At 36.6% G+C, this 16,731-nt stretch overlaps 1 protein-coding gene across 2 annotated transcripts in view; it reads right to left on the bottom strand.

Moving 5' to 3' along the window:
* Window positions 1–16,731, bottom strand: part of PXDNL (peroxidasin like) — a 522,967-nt gene that overhangs the window by 122,692 nt on the left and 383,544 nt on the right. For both annotated transcript variants that reach the window (XM_045075802.1, XM_013048441.2), the window contains 2 exons: window positions 9,898–10,010; window positions 7,430–7,586 (listed from right to left, as the gene is read on the bottom strand). In XM_045075802.1, coding sequence (XP_044931737.1) covers window positions 7,430–7,586; window positions 9,898–10,010 — 270 coding nt within the window. The remainder of the gene's footprint in view (window positions 1–7,429; window positions 7,587–9,897; window positions 10,011–16,731) is intronic.

The following is a 16,731-nucleotide window of genomic DNA, read 5'->3' as shown; positions in this document are numbered from 1 at the left end:
AAACTAAAAGGAAAGAAATAAATCTGTAAAACCCTATTTATGAAATCTGCCCATTTCTAAGGAAACCAAAAAGCAGGCAAAGCCCAAAATAGTACTCCATATGCTTGTAGCTGAACTCATTTACTTGAACTGCTGATTGTCAGTAAGGCAGAAGCTCCTAAACCCATCCACAAGAAAAGGAACCCTGATGTCAATTCACATGTCCCCACATGCTGTGCTTTTCTTGAATTCTTTCCCCACATGGAGAATATGCCAGTCCATCATCAAAGCCAGTGACCATTCCCATATCCACAGCTGAGTTTTCCATTCGAATCTGCCCACAAATAGACTCTCTCACTTCCAATACAAACTGATTGATTGAAGGGAAAAAAAAAAGCATTTTATTTTTTGTAAAACTATGACAATTTTTTTTTTTTTTTTTTTTACATTTTTTTTTTTTTAATTTTTTATAAACATATATTTTTATCCCCAGGGGTACAGGTCTGTGAATCACCAGGTTTACACACTTCACAGCACACACCAAATCACATACCCTCCCCAATGTCCATAATCCCACCCCCTTCTCCCAAACCCCCTCCCCCCGGCAACCCTCAGTTTGTTTTGTGAGATTAAGAGTCACTTATGGTTTGTCTCCCTCCCAATCCCATCTTGTTTCATTTATTCTTCTACCCACTTAAGCCTCCATGTTGCATCACCACTTCCTCATATCAGGGAGATCATATGATAGTTGTCTTTCTCTGCTTGACTTATTTCGCTAAGCATGATACGCTCTAGTTCCATCCATGTTGTTGCAAATGGCAAGATTTCATTTCTTTTGATGGCTGCATAGTATTCCATTGTGTATATATACCACATCTTCTTGATCCATTCATCTGTTGATGGACATCTAGGTTCTTTCCATAGTTTGGCTATTGTGGACATTGCTGCTATAAACATTCGGGTGCATGTGTCCCTTTGGATCACTACATTTGTATCTTTAGGGTAAATACCCAATAGTGCAATTGCTGGGTCATAGGGCAGTTCTATTTTCAACATTTTGAGGAACCTCCATGCTGTTTTCCAGAGTGGCTGCACCAGCTTGCATTCCCACCAACAGTGTAGGAGGGTTCCCCTTTCTCCGCATCCTCGCCAGCATCTGTCATTTCCTGACTTGTTGATTTTAGCCATTCTGACTGGTGTGAGGTGATATCTCATTGTGGTTTTGATTTGTATTTCCCTGATGCCGAGTGATATGGAGCACTTTTTCATGTGTCTGTTGGCCATCTGGATGTCTTCTTTGCAGAAATGTCTGTTCATGTCCTCTGCCCATTTCTTGATTGGATTATTTGTTCTTTGGATGTTGAGTTTGCTAAGTTCTTTATAGATTCTGGACACTAGTCCTTTATCTGATATGTCGTTTGCAAATATCTTCTCCCATTCTGTCAGTTGTCTTTTGATTTTGTTAACTGTTTCCTTTGCTGTGCAAAAGCTTTTGATCTTGATGAAATCCCAGTAGTTCATTTTTTCCCTTGCTTCCCTTGCCTTTTGCGTTGTTCCTAGGAAGATGTTGCTGCGGCAGAGGTCGAAGAGGTTGCTGCCCGTGTTCTCCTCAAGGATTTTGATGGATTCCTTTCGTACATTGAGGTCCTTCATCCATTTTGAGTCTATTTTTGTGTGTGGTGTAAGGAAATGGTCCAATTTCATTTTTCTGCATGTGGCTGTCCAATTTTCCCAGCACCATTTATTGAAAAGGCTGTCTTTTTTCCATTGGACATTCTTTCCTGCTTTGTCGAAGATTAGATGACCATAGATTTGAGGGTCTATTTCTGGGCTCTCTATTCTGTTCCATTGATCTATGTGTCTGTTTTTGTGCCAGTACCATGCTGTCTTGATGATGACAGCTTTGTAATAGAGCTTGAAGTCCGGAATTGTGATGCCACCAACGTTGGCTTTCTTTTTCAATATCCCTTTGGCTATTCGAGGTCTTTTCTGGTTCCATATAAATTTTAGAATTATTTGTTCCATTTCTTTGAAAAAGATGGATGGTACTTTGATAGGAATTGCATTAAATGTGTAGATTGCTTTAGGTAGCATAGACATTTTCACAATATTTATTCTTCCAATCCAGGAGCATGGAACATTTTTCCATTTCTTTGTGTCTTCCTCAATTTCTTTCATGAGTACTTTATAGTTTTCTGAGTATAGATTCTGTGTCTCTTTGGTTAGGTTTATTCCTAGGTATCTTATGGTTTTGGATGCAATTGTAAATGGGATTGACTCCTTAATATCTCTTTCTTCTGTCTTGCTGTTGGTGTAGAGAAATGCAACTGATTTCTGTGCATTGATTTTATATCCTGACACTTTACTGAATTCCTGTATAAGTTCTAGCAGTTTTGGAGTGGAGTCTTTTGGGTTTTCCACATATAGTATCATATCATCTGCGAAGAGTGATAATTTGACTTCTTCTTTGCCGATTTGGATGCCTTTAATTTCCTTTTGTTGTCTGATTGCTGAGGCTAGGACCTCTAGTACGATGTTGAATAGCAGTGGTGATAATGGACATCCCTGCCGTGTTCCTGACCTTAGCGGAAAAGCTTTCAGTTTTTCTCCATTGAGAATGATATTTGCGGTGGGTTTTTCATAGATGGCTTTGATGATATTGAGGTATGTGCCCTCTATCCCTACACTTTGAAGAGTTTTGATCAGGAAGGGATGTTGTACTTTGTCAAATGCTTTTTCAGCATCTATTGAGAGTATCATATGGTTCTTGTTCTTTCTTTTATTGATGTGTTGTATCACATTGACTGATTTGCGGATGTTGAACCAACCTTGCAGCCCTGGAATAAATCCCACTTGGTCGTGGTGAATAATCTTTTTAATGTACTGTTGAATCCTATTGGCTAGTATTTTGTTGAGTATTTTCGCATCTGTGTTCATCAAGGATATCGGTCTATAGCTCTCTTTTTTGGTGGGATCCTTGTCTGGTTTTGGGATCAAGGTGATGCTGGCCTCATAAAATGAGTTTGGAAGTTTTCCTTCCATTTCTATTTTTTGGAACAGTTTCAGGAGAATAGGAATTAGTTCTTCTTTAAATGTTTGGTAGAATTCCCCCGGGAAGCCGTCTGGCCCTGGGCTTTTGTTTGTTTGGAGATTTTTAATGACTGTTTCAATCTCCTTACTGGTTATGGGTCTGTTCAGGCTTTCTATTTCTTCCTGGTTCAGTTGTGGTAGTTTATATGTTTCTAGGAATGCATCCATTTCTTCCAGATTATCAAATTTATTGCCGTAGAGTTGCTCATAGTATGTTCTTATAATAGTTTGTATTTCTTTGGTGTTAGTTGTGATCTCTCCTCTTTCATTCATGATTTTATTTATTTGGGTCCTTTCTCTTTTCTTTTTGATAAGTCGGGCCAGGGGTTTATCAATTTTATTAATTCTTTCAAAGAACCAGCTCCTAGTTTCGTTGATTTGTTCTATTGTTTTTTTTTGGTTTCTATTTCATTGATTTCTGCTCTGATCTTTATGATTTCTCTTCTCCTGCTGGGCTTAGGGTTTCTTTCTTGTTCTTTCTCCAGCTCCTTTAGGTGTAGGGTTAGGTTGTGTACCTGAGACCTTTCTTGTTTCTTGAGAAAGGCTTGTACCGCTATATATTTTCCCTCTCAGGACTGCCTTTGTTGTGTCCCACAGATTTTGAACCGTTGTATTTTCATTATCATTTGTTTCCATGATTTTTTTCAATTCTTCTTTAATTTCCCGGGTTGACCCATTCATTCTTTAGAAGGATACTGTTTAGTCTCCATGTATTTGGGTTCTTTCCAAACTTCCTTTTGTGGTTGAGTTCTAGCTTTAGAGCATTGTGGTCTGAAAATATGCAGGGAATGATCCCAATCTTTTGATACCGGTTGAGTCCTGATTTAGGACCGAGGATGTGATCTATTCTGGAGAATGTTCCATGTGCACTAGAGAAGAATGTGTATTCTGTTGCTTTGGGATGAAATATTCTGAATATATCTGTGATGTCCATCTGGTCCAGTGTGTCATTTAAGGCCTTTATTTCCTTGCTGATCTTTTGCTTGGATGACCTGTCCATTTCAGTGAGGGGAGTGTTAAAGTCCCCTACTATCATTGTATTATTGTTGATGTGTTTCTTTGATTTTGTTATTAATTGGTTTATATAGTTGGCTGCTCCCACATTGGGGGCATAGATATTTAAAATTGTTAAATCTTCTTGTTGGACAGACCCTTTGAGTATGATATAGTGTCCTTCCTCATCTCTTATTATAGTCTTTGGCTTAAAATCTAATTGATCTGATATAAGGATTGCCACTCCTGCTTTCTTCTGATGTCCATTGGCATGGTAAATTCTTTTCCACCCCCTCACTTTAAATCTGGAGGTGTCTTCGGACTTAAAATGAGTTTCTTGGAGGCAACATATAGATGGGTTTTGTTTTTTTATCCATTCTGATACCCTGTGTCTTTTGACAGGGGCATTTAGCCCATTCACATTCAGGGTAACTATTGAGAGATATGAATTTAGTGCCATTGTATTGCCTGTAAGGTGACTGTTACTGTATATGGTCTCTGTTCCTTTCTGATCTACCACTTGTAGGCTCTCTCTTTGCTTAGAGGATCCCTTTCAATATTTCCTGTAGAGCTGGTTTGGTATTTGCAAATTCTTTCAGTTGTTGTTTGTCCTGGAAGCTTTTAATCTCTCCTTCTATTTTCAATGATAGCCTAGCTGGATATAGTATTCTTGGCTGCATGTTTTTCTCGTTTAGTGCTCTGAAAATATCATGCCAGCTCTTTCTGGCCTGCCAGGTCTCTGTGGACAAGTCAGCTGCCAATCTAATATTTTTACCATTGTATGTTACAGACTTCTTTTCCCGGGCTGCTTTCAGGATTTTCTCTTTGTCGTTGAGACTTGTAAATTTTACTATTAGGTGACGGGGTGTGGGCCTATTCTTATTGATTTTGAGGGGCATTCTCTGAACCTCCTGAATTTTGATGCTCGTTCCCTTTGCCATATTGGGGAAATTCTCCCCAATAATTCTCTCCAGTATACCTTCTGCTCCCCTCTCACTTTCTTCTTCTTCTGGAATCCCAATTATTCTAATGTTGTTTCGTCTTATGGTGTCACTTATCTCTCGAATTCTCCCCTCGTGGTCCAGTAGCTGTTTGTCCCTCTTTTGCTCAGCTTCTTTATTCTCTGTCATTTGGTCTTCTATATCACTAATTCTTTTTCTGCCTCATTTATCCTAGCAGTTAGAGCCTCCATTTTTGATTGCACCTCATTAATAGCTTTTTTGATTTCACCTTGGTTAGATTTTAGTTCTTTTATTTCTCCAGAAAGGGCTTTTATATCTCTCGAGAGGGTTTCTCTAATATCTTCCATGCCTTTTTCGAGCCCGGCTAGAACCTTGAGAATTGTCATTCTGAACTCTAGATCTGACATATTACCGATGTCTGTATTGATTAGGTCCCTAGCCTTCGGTACTGCCTCTTGTTCTTTTTTTTGTGTTGAATTTTTACGTCTTGTCATTTTGTCCAGATAAGAGTAAATGAAGGGGCAAGTAAAATACTAAAAGGGTGGCAACAACCCCAGGAAAATATGCTTTAACCAAATTAGAAGAGATCCAAAATCGTGAGTGGGGGGAAAGGGGATAAAAAGAGGTTCAAAAAGGAAGAAAGAAAAAAAAAAACAAAAAGAAAAGAAAAAGAAAAAAAAAAAAAAAAAAAGAATTTAAAAAAAAAAAAAAAAAAAACACCTAAGAAAAAAAACACCTGTAAATATATATATATATATATATATATATATATATTAGATAAACTAGTAAAAAAATCGTTAAAAAAGAAAAAGGTAACAGTTAAAAAAAAATTTTACCCGAAGGCGAGAAAAAAGAAAAAAAAAAAAAAAAAAAAAATGAAAAAGAAAAAATTAAATTAACTGCAAGACTAAAAAAAAAAAATCACAGGAAAAAAGCCATGAGTTCTGTGCTTGGCTTTCTCCTCCTCTGGAATTCTGCTGCTCTCCTTGGTATTGAAACCGCACTCCTTGGTAGGTGAACTTGGTCTCGGCTGGATTTCTTGTTGATCTTCTGGGGGAGGGGCCTGTTGTAGTGATTCTCAAGTGTCTTGCCCCAGGCGGAATTACACCGCCCTTACCCGGGGCCGGGGTGAGTAATCCGCTTGGGTTTGCTTTCAGGAGCTTTTGTTCCCTGAGCGCTTTCCGTAGAGTTCCAGAGGACAGGAATACAAATGGCGGCCTCCTGGTCTCCGGCCCGGAGGAGCCGAGAGCCCAGGGCCCCACTCCTCAGTGCGCCCTCAGAGAACAGCGCCCAGTTACTCCCGTCTGCCTGACCTCCGGCCGCGCTCCGAGCTCACCGAGCCTGCGACCGGTTCAAGGTAACACCGAGCTGCGAGCTTACTGTCAGCTCTGTCTCTGTAGCCGGCTTTCCCGTTCCAATACCCGCAAGCTCTGCGACACTCAGACACCCCCGATCCTTCTGTGACCCTGCGGGACCTGAGGCCACGCTGACCCCGCGTGGGCTTCGCCCCGGTTTAGCCTCTGGAGCGATGTCCCTCAGCGGAACAGACTTTTAAAAGTCCTGATTTTGTGCGCGGTTGCTCCGCCGCTTGCCGGGAGCCGGCCCCTCCCCCCGGGGTCTATCTTCCCGTCGCTTTGGATTCACTTCTCCGCCGGTCCTACCTTTCAGAAAGTGGTTGTTTTTCTGTTTCCAGAATTGCTGTTCTTCTTCTCCTCAATCTGCCGATGGATTTTCAGGTGTTTGCAATCTTTAGATAAGCTATCTAGCTGATCTCCGGCTAGCTGAAGCAGTCTCAGCTTGCTACTTCTCCGCCATCTTGACTCCTGACCAAACTATGACAATTTTTTAAAGCAGTCACCATTTATGAACAAGTAGCAGAAGGCTACAACTAAACGACAGATGACAAAATGTAAACAATGCCAAATATGTTGGCCAATTATAAATGTTCCAAAATATTGAGATATTTATTCTTATAGTGGCAAATCTTACCTAGAAGTTTGATTGATTGATTTTTAATTTTACTGTAGAACCAAATATACCATGTCAGAGTAACTCATACATGTTAAATTCCACTTATCCTTAAATCTCTGACTCCACTTTATTTAGCTATGAATGTATCTTACATTCTATAATTTTCATTTCCTAAAAAAACGTGATATACATTTGTGAATCCTTCCTATTTTTTTCACTTTTGGCATTGATAGTTTTGGTGTTTGATGCCTTTCAATACAGTTTACATTTAAAACTTAGATTTAAAAATTTAAAATAACATTGATTTAATATCAATACATTTGACTAGAAAAAAAAACATGTAAGGAAACTTCGGTAGTGAGACAAATCAGTTAGGATGAGAAGTAGAAGTTGTCAAAGATATTTATCTAGGTCGCATCAGGAGCCACACTTACCTACAACTGTGAGAAACATGTTGGTCACAACAAAGCCAAATGAATTCCGAGCTACACATTCATATCTTCCTTGATCAGCTTGCCCTGCATCATAGATGGTTAGCATGCCTTCACCATTGACATGGAATTTACCACTCTCAGTAATCTGAACACCTGCCTAGGAAGGGAAAATAATTGTCACAGGAGGGAAATATGATTCCTTAAAAAATAACATCTTACATTTTGTTTGATATAGTTTGATTTGTTCAACAAATATATACTGATCACCTACTGTGTCAAGCATTAGAAAAGATATTTTTTGAATCTAATGATGAGAGGAAAAGAGAGTGAAAGTGTTTTCTAGAAAGTATAGTTTATCTTTCTTAATTAAAAAAATATGATACTCAAAATTCATTTATGTCATTATTTAATATGATCATTTTAAAATCATCATTTCAATGAATGAATACACAAGTTATTCATATTTTTCTTCTAGAAAAAGATTCTGACAATAATAAAAATAAAATTTGTAAAGAAGGAAAATTTTCATAAATCTACCAACTAAAAGCATCAAAATACTTTCATATTTCTGATTCTTCTTCTATTTCTATATATGTACTCATAAGTTTTATGTACCTGCAAAGATTTATATATTAGTGTTTCTCAATTAAAATTATACCTTAAGATGGTAAGATGACTACATTTCATATGAAATATTATTAAATGTATTCAGTTGTGATTAGTATGGATTTATGTACTTTTCATTATTATGCTATTAATTTTTAAAAGGAAAAGAAATTGGCTTTCCAGGACTGTGTTGGAATGGAGTAGGGGTAGAGATGCTTTTCTCCTTTGCCTTCCCAAGAGACTCACAGGAAACTGAAGATGGGCTGCTATTTCAAAAGAACTCATACCCCAATGATGACTAGTAAGCCAGAATGTAATCAGAAAGGTTCAGAGTGGAAAAAAAAAAAATGTTTCATAGGTCTTCAGATTCTCACAGTTGTCTCTTGCCATTACTAGAAAATAAGTCCAAAGTGATGGATGTCCAGGGAAGGAGATGAGATGGACTAACAGGACCTAACAGGTGGAGGGCAGAGGGAAAAAAACCAGACATACAGAAGACTAAGAAGTGATCAGGTGCACAAGCTTCTTTGCAAAAGCCCTCCCTTCCTACCTGCTCTCCTTATATACCACCAGAACTGTTAGGCTAACCCTAGAGTTCTATAGGTTTTGCTTAGGATCTCTGAGCTATCAACTAGCTTTCCAATAAATTCCTTATCTGCTTATTTTGGGAGTAGCCTAATTCACACCATTTTAGCCTTGTGAATAGAAGAGGATTATTATAAAGATTAAATGTGCTAGCATACACAAAATGTCTGTCATATAGTTAGCCCTCAATTAATTCATTTGGAACTAAAAGCAACCTTTTAGGAATTAGGCTGAGCTATTTTCCTGATACAATTATATGATACAGCATTTAGTATGTCAAATAAGGCTCTAGAGACTGACCAAAATGTATATTTTTCACACTGCCTGTTTTTTAGTAAGATATATTTGAATTATATTACACTCAAAAGAAATTATACAAACTATTCAGACTACTTGAGAGTACCTGAGCCTAAAAGTTCAACTTTGAGACCACTAAATTTACTTTTTTATAAAGAACTCCCATGATGCTCAGCTATAGCACAAGAGAAATGAGCCACCAAAACTAAGGCCTTGTTGGTGTATGGCAACAACAAAAATAAATCAAGTATTTTTGGAAAGTAGCTTTGCAAGTTTTCATAGTGAAAACTTTACTTTTTCCAAATTTTCTATAAAAACTGTCATTCTGATGTATGCCATTTCTGGTTAGCACTCTGCACTCTGATGTAATCCATTTCATTTATTTTTTAAGAACATCAGACTCTGAGACCAATCATTGCAATTTGATTTAAAAAAAAAAACTTAAAGTGAAAGAAGCAATTGTGTTGAAAGAATATAGCTCAAAGAACCAAAGAAATAAAATAGATAAATAAAAAGCTATTATTTCCTTAAAGTCACTTAAGTTTTGAACCTACAGATTGACTTTTCATGTTACTTTGTTTTGAAAATAAGTTTTCATTCTTGTTAAAGCTAATGCCCTACTTTTAATCCACTTCTGAGTTATTAATTCAAAATTGTTTCCTACTAGCCACTAAAACTTTTAAATTTATGTAAGACAAAAGCAATTTTTCCTTAGAAGAATTTAGTTATGTTTATGAAGCTTTTATCATCAAGCAAATGAAAAAGGATAAATTTATGAAAGCCCTGAGCCAAAATCAGATGTAGTTACTTAAAAAATGAACAAAAAGGAAGCATGAAATAAACTTGTTTCAGTGTAAAAATTATTATTTTCTAACAAAAGTCACAATAATAAATCCATGTGAGAATCATTACCTCTTTTCATTGGGTCAATACACTTGTCAGTGTTTTTACTATTACTGTATTTTTAGTTGAGATCTTACCTTGTTCCAGGTAATTATGGGTTGTGGTTCTCCTTGAGCATGACATGAAATGTTTATATTGTTGCCAACCTCTACACTTGTATCCTGAGGTAGTTGTGTAAACACTGGGAGAGCTGTGGAAACAAATCAAAATGACATCATGTCAATACTATTTTTGTCAACACATGCTATCTAAGTCAAACGGTATAAATCTAGATATGATATTGGTTAGCCACACTAGTGTTTTAAAAAGCAATTACTTGGACATCAGAGTGAGTAATAAATATCAAAGCCAGGGTAATGATTATTAGGATAAAGATAAGAACAGGAAACAAGGAAGAGAACTATACAAAACCTTTAATCATAATACTTTAACCCTAACCTTTAACCTTAAATATTTGTAATATTTCTTTCTTCAGCTGAATAGTGGGTATAAGGATTTTTAGTACTCTTTTTCAATATCTTTTCATGGGTCTGAAAAAAAGATAAATGGTAACAACAGAAGTTTATTGCTGTCTGAAATAAAGAGATTCAATCTTACTTTATTTCCTCAAAAAATAAATTATTGTGACATAACTAATATGAAATAGATCATTGGAATAACCCTATAACTATTAAGGAAATTAAATTAATAATATTTTTTAAATCCCAAACATAAATTTTTGGGAATTAAAATCTTTCTACCAGAAGATTCTATTCTACATATAATCTCTTCTAGAAACTAAGAGGAGGACATGTTTCCTGACTTTTTAGGAGGCTTACCTTAATATCAAAACCAGATAACGATAGTACCAAAACAAAAAAGGAGAAAAATAAAAACCTTATAGACCAGTATCTCTCATTAATATAGACACAAAAATCATCCATAAAGTATTGACAAATAGAATTCACCAATATAAAAATGTTTGTACACCGTGTCCAAAAGAGTTTATGGCAGGGATGCAAGACTGGTTCTGTATTTGAAAATCACTCAGTGGAATCTATTATACAAACAAATAAAGAAGAAAATTCTCATAATTTCCATTAGTGCAAAAAATATTTGACTAAATTTTAAACATATATGATTGAAAACTCTCAGAAAAAATAGTAAAAGAGAGCTTACATAACTTCATTACAAAAATGAACATAGGTGGGAAGATGGTGGAGGAGTAGGGGACCCTAGATCTGTCTGGTTCCTGAAATTCAGCTAGATAGCCACCAAATCATTCTGAAATCCTGTGAACTCAACAAAATATCTAAGAAAAGAATAGCTGCAATTCCACAAATAAAAAATGACCACTTTTTGTGAGGTAGGAGGTATAGAGAAGTGAATCCAAGGTGATATATTAGAAGGTAAACCCTGGGGTAGGGAGCCAGGTACCAGAAAGTAATACCAGCCGCAGAGTGCAAAATTGGAACTTTTAGAAGTCTGCTTTGGTGGGGGACATCTATGCCTGAAATGTGCTCAGGTAATAAAGCAGGATGCAATCACTGGTGGGACAGTGTGGTCTCAGGAACTCCAAGGTCACAGAAAGAAGGGAGGTGCCTGAGTGCAGCAGTGTTCCCAAGCATTGGAGAAGGGAAGGCAGCTGCAAACAGGGAGTTCGGGAGTGGGCTTACTGTTTGGTGTTGCCATAAACCATGAATCACTGTACAGTTTGGTGACTGCTCTCCATCACAGGCCAAGTAAGAGGCAGAACTATGGCAAGACACCCCCTCCCTCTTCTGTAAAGTTTGGAAACTCAAAACAGAACCTTGTGCCTGAGATAAAACACTCCATGAACAGCTAGATGAACACAGAATGTGGATGGAAACTAGGGAAACAAGAGTGATTGACTCCTTTTCTATGAAGGCTCACTGAAGAGTGGGGAGCATGAACTTTCAGCTTTGGGGATGGATATAGGGGCACTGCCAATTTCATTTTCATTTCAATCCCCCAAAGTGGTGCTGAAAGACTTCAGGGAACAAAAGCCACACAGAGGAATCTAGAGCCGCTAATACTGAGCCCAGACCCCTGGCAAGGGAAGTGCAGTTTCACCCAGGTAGACACCTGAGATTCAGAGCAACAGCGCCCCTCCCTCTAGAAAAACAGCAGGAACATCCAGCTAACACCAAGTGTTTTAATCATACAAAACTGCAAAACTGCAGAGCTGGGGAAAATAGTATACAGAATTCATGTTTTTTTCTCATGATTCTTTAGCCTTTCAGTTTTAATTTTTTTTTCTTTTCAACTAATTTATCACCCTTTTTTAAAGATTTTTTTAATTTTCATTTTTAATTTACATTATATATAGATAGATTGTTTTTTTCATTTTTAGCTTCCTTTCATTGCAGCCAATTTTATTTTGGTATATATATATATTTTTTTTCTTTCTTTACAATTTTGGGATCTAATGTTTTCCTAGTTTATTGTTCTGTTCTGTTCTGTTCATCTGTTTATTTTATTCTCTCTCTTTTTTTGATATCTGACCTATTTTGATTTGTTTAAGGTGTATTTTTCTAGGGTCTCTGTTGTTATTTTTGTTTTTACTGTCTTGTTCATCTATTATTCTATGAACAGAATGAAAAGACAGAAAAACTCCCCCCTATAAAGAGAACAAGAGGCAGTACTAACTGCCAGGGATGTAAACAATATGAATATAAGTAAAGGGTCAAAATTAGAATTCAGAACAGTGATATTAAAATACTAGCTAGGCTTAAAAAAAGAATAGAAAACACTATAGAATCCTTTTCTGGAGAAATAAAAGAACTAAAATCTAATCAAGTCAAAATCAAAAAGTCTACTAATGAGATGAAATAAAAAAATGAAGGCTCTAACTGCAAGGATAAATGAGGCTGAAGAGAGAGTAAGTAATATAGAAGACAAAATGATGGAGAATAAAGAAACTGAGAAAAAGAGAAATAAACAAATACTGGATCATGAAGCAAGAATTTGAGAGAAAATTGATTCCATAAAGTGAAACAGTATTAGAATAAATGGGGTCCCAGATGAAGAGGAAAGAAAGAGAGGGCCTGAGATATATTTGAGAAAATTAAAAGTGAGAACTTCTCTAGTATGGGGAACAGGTTACATTCTCTAATCTGGGGAAACAGGCATTCAAATCCAGGAAGCACAGAGAACCTCCCTCAAAATAAAAAATAAGTCAACACCTTGACATGTAATAGTGAAGCTTACAAATTTCAGAAACAAAGAGAAAATCCTGAAAGCATCTCAGGGACAAGACCTCCTTGACCTACAAGGGTACAAATATAAGGCAGGTAGCAGACTTATCCACACAGACCTGGCAGGCCAGAAAGGCCTGACATGATCTATACAGGGTGCTAAAAAAGAAAAATACATAGCCAAGAATACTTTATCCATCAAGGCTGTCATTCAGAATAGAAGGAGAGGTAAAGAGCTTCCACTAAAAACAGAAACCAAAGAATTTGTGATCACTAAACAATTCTGCAAGAAATATTGAAGAAGATCTTTTAAATAAAGAGAGAGCCCAAAAGTAACATAGACCAGAAAGGAACAGAGATAATATACAGAAACAGACACTTTATAGGTAATACAATGTCACTAAATTCATACCTTTCAGTAGTTACTCTGAATATAAATGGGCTAAATCCTATAATCAAAAGACACAGGATTTCTGATTGGATAAAAAAAATAATACTCATTGATATGCTGTCTGTAAGAGACTCATTTTAGACCCAAAGACACCACCATATTGAAAGTGAGGGGGGAGAAAACATTTTAGCATGATGATGGATGTCAAAAGAAAGATGGGTAGTGATCCTTATATCAAATTAGATTTTATTTTTTTAATATTATATTTATTTATTTGAGAGAGAAATTGAGAGAGATGGAGAGAGAGATCATGAGCAGGGGGGAAGAGTAGAAGGAGATGTTGACCCCCTACTGAACAGGGAGCCTGATGTGAGACTCAACCCCACAACCTTGGAGCATGACCTGAGCTACAGGCAGATGCTTAACTGACTGAGCCACCAAGGCACCCCCAGACAAATTGAGATATTAAACCAAAGACTGTACAAAGAGACAAGGAAGGACATTATACCAACACAACTGTTCCAAACCTTTGGGATACAGCAAAGGCAGTTCTATGAGGGAAGTGTATAGCAATATAAGTCTTAATCAAGAAATTAAAGGGTCTATCCAACAAGAAGATCTAACAATTGTAAATATTCATGCCCCTAACATGTGAGCAACCAAGTATATAAACCAATTAATAATTTAAATTAAAGAAACACATTGATAATAATATAATAATAGTAGGGGACTTTAATACTCTACTCACAGCAATGGGCAGATCATCTAAGCAAAAAATCAACAAGGAAACAAGGGCTTTGAATGACACACTGGACAAAATGGACTTCACAGATATATTTAGAACATTCTATTCTAGCAACAGAATACATATTCTTCTTGAGTGCACATGAATATTCTCCAGAATACACATACTGGGTCACAAATCAGATCTCAACCAGTACCAAAGATTGGGATTATTCCATGCACAGTTTCAGACCACAGTGCTTTGAAATTTGAAATGAATCACAAGAGGAAATTTGGAAGGAACACAAATACATGGAAGTTAAAGAATGAATGGATCAACCAGGAAATTAAAGAAGAACTAAAAAAGAGTTCATGGAAACAAATGAAAATGAAAATACAACTGTTCCAAACCTTTGGGATACAGCAAAGGCAGTTCTATGAGGGAAGTGTATAGCAATATAAGTCTTAATCAAGAAATAAAAGTCTCAAAACACAACCTAACCTTACACCTAAAAGAGCTGGAGAAAGAACAGCAAATAAAGCCAAACACTGCAGGAGACGAGAATTAATAAAGATTAGAGCAGAAATCAATGAAATAGAAATCAAAGGAACAGTGGAACAGTTCAACAAAACTAGGAGCTGGTTCTTTGAAAGAATTAATAAGATTGATAGAACCCTGGCCAGATTTAGCAAAAAGAAAAAGAGGAAGGACCCAAATAAATAAAATCATGAATGAAAGAGGAGTGATCACAACCAACAACAAAGCAATACAAACATTTATGAAAACATATTATGAACAACAATGTGCCAACCAATTAAGCAATCTGGAAGAAATGGATGCATTACCAGAGACTTATAAACTACCAAAGCTGAAACAGGAAGAAATAGAAATCCTGGACAGACCCAACTTGGACTGCAAGCTCGTGCAGCCACTCTGGAAAACAGTATGAATGTTCCTCAAAAAGTTGAAAATAGAGGCATCTGGGTGGGGCAGTTGGTTAAGCAACTGCCTTTGGCTCAGGTCATGATCCCAAGGTCCTGGGATCAAGCCCTTCATTGGGCTCCTTGTTCACTGGGGAGACTGCTTCTCCCTCTCCCTCTGCTTCTCTGCCTGCTTGGGCTCTCTTGTTCTCTCTGTCTAATAAACAAATAAAATCTTTAAAAAATAAAGTAAAAAATAGAGCTACCCTATGACCCAGCAATTGCACTATTGGATATTTATCCTAAAGATACAAATGTAATGATCCAAAGGGGCACGTGCACCTGAGTGTTTATAGCAGCAATGTCCACAATAGCCAAACTATGGAAAGAGCCTAGATGTCCATCAACAGATGAATGGATAAAGAAGAAGTTCATATATATATATATATATATAATGCAGCCATAAAAAACTGAAATCTTGCCATTTACAATAATGTGGGTGGAGCTAGAGTATATTATGCTAAACAAAATAAGAAAGACAATTATCATATAATCTCACTGATTGAGGAATTTGAAAAACGAGACAGAGGATCATAGGGGAAGGGAGGGAGAAACGAAACAATATGAAACCAGAGAGGGAGACAAACCAAAAGAGACTCTCAATCTCAGGAAAAAAAAACTGAGGGTTGTTGGAAGGGAGGAAGAAGGGAGTGATGGGGTGGTTGGATGATAAATATTGGGGAGGGTATGTGCTATGGTGAGAAAAAAATAAATTAAATAAAAAATTAAAAAATAAATGTCTATGCCACCCAGAGCAATCTATACATTCAATGCAGTGCCTGTCAAAATACCATCAACATTTTTCACAGAACTGGAACAAATAATCCTAAAATTTTTAATGGAGCAGAAAAGATGCTGAATAACCAAAGGAATGTTGAAAAGAACCAAAATTAAAGGTATCACAATTCTGGACTTCAAGCTCTATTACAAAGCTGTAATTATCAAGAAAGTATAATCAAATTGTCCATCCAACAAGTTCTAACAATTGTAAATATTTATGCCCCAAACATGTAAACAGCCAAGTATATAAACCAAAAACAGACACAGATCAATGGAACAGAATAGAGAACCCATAAATGGACCCTCAGCAACATGGTCTACAAAGCAGAGAAGACTATCCATGGAAAAAAGCCTTTTCAACAAATCATGTTGGGAATATTGGACAGCCAATATTGCAGAAGGATGAAACTGGACCATTTCTTTACACCGTATACAAAATAAACTCAAAATGGATGAAAAACCTAAATGTGAGATAGAAATCCATCAAAATCCTTGAGAAGAACACAGGAAGCAACCTCTGTCACTTTGGCCCCAACAACTTTTTGCTATACACGTCTTCAAAGGCAAAGGAAACAAAAGCAAAAAATGAACTATTGGAACCTCATGAAGATAAATCTTTTACACAGCAAAGGAAACAGTTGACAAAACCAAAATATGACCTACAGAATGGGAAAAGATATCTGTCTTATCAGTTAAAGGGCTAGTATTCAAAATCTGTAAAGAACTCATCAAACTCAACACCCAAAGAACAAATAACCCAGTCAAGAAATGGACAAAAGACATGAACAGATATTTCTCCAAAGAAGACATACAAATAGTCAATAAACACATGAAAAAAT

The sequence above is a fragment of the Mustela putorius genome, unplaced genomic scaffold, assembly GCF_011764305.1.
Source record: "Mustela putorius furo isolate JIRA1106 unplaced genomic scaffold, ASM1176430v1.1 tig00000151_pilon_pilon_pilon, whole genome shotgun sequence".
Lineage (NCBI taxonomy): Eukaryota > Metazoa > Chordata > Mammalia > Carnivora > Mustelidae > Mustela > Mustela putorius.
The sequence above is the reverse complement of the archived record's forward strand: the minus strand, read 5'-3'. Positions and strand labels throughout refer to the sequence as shown.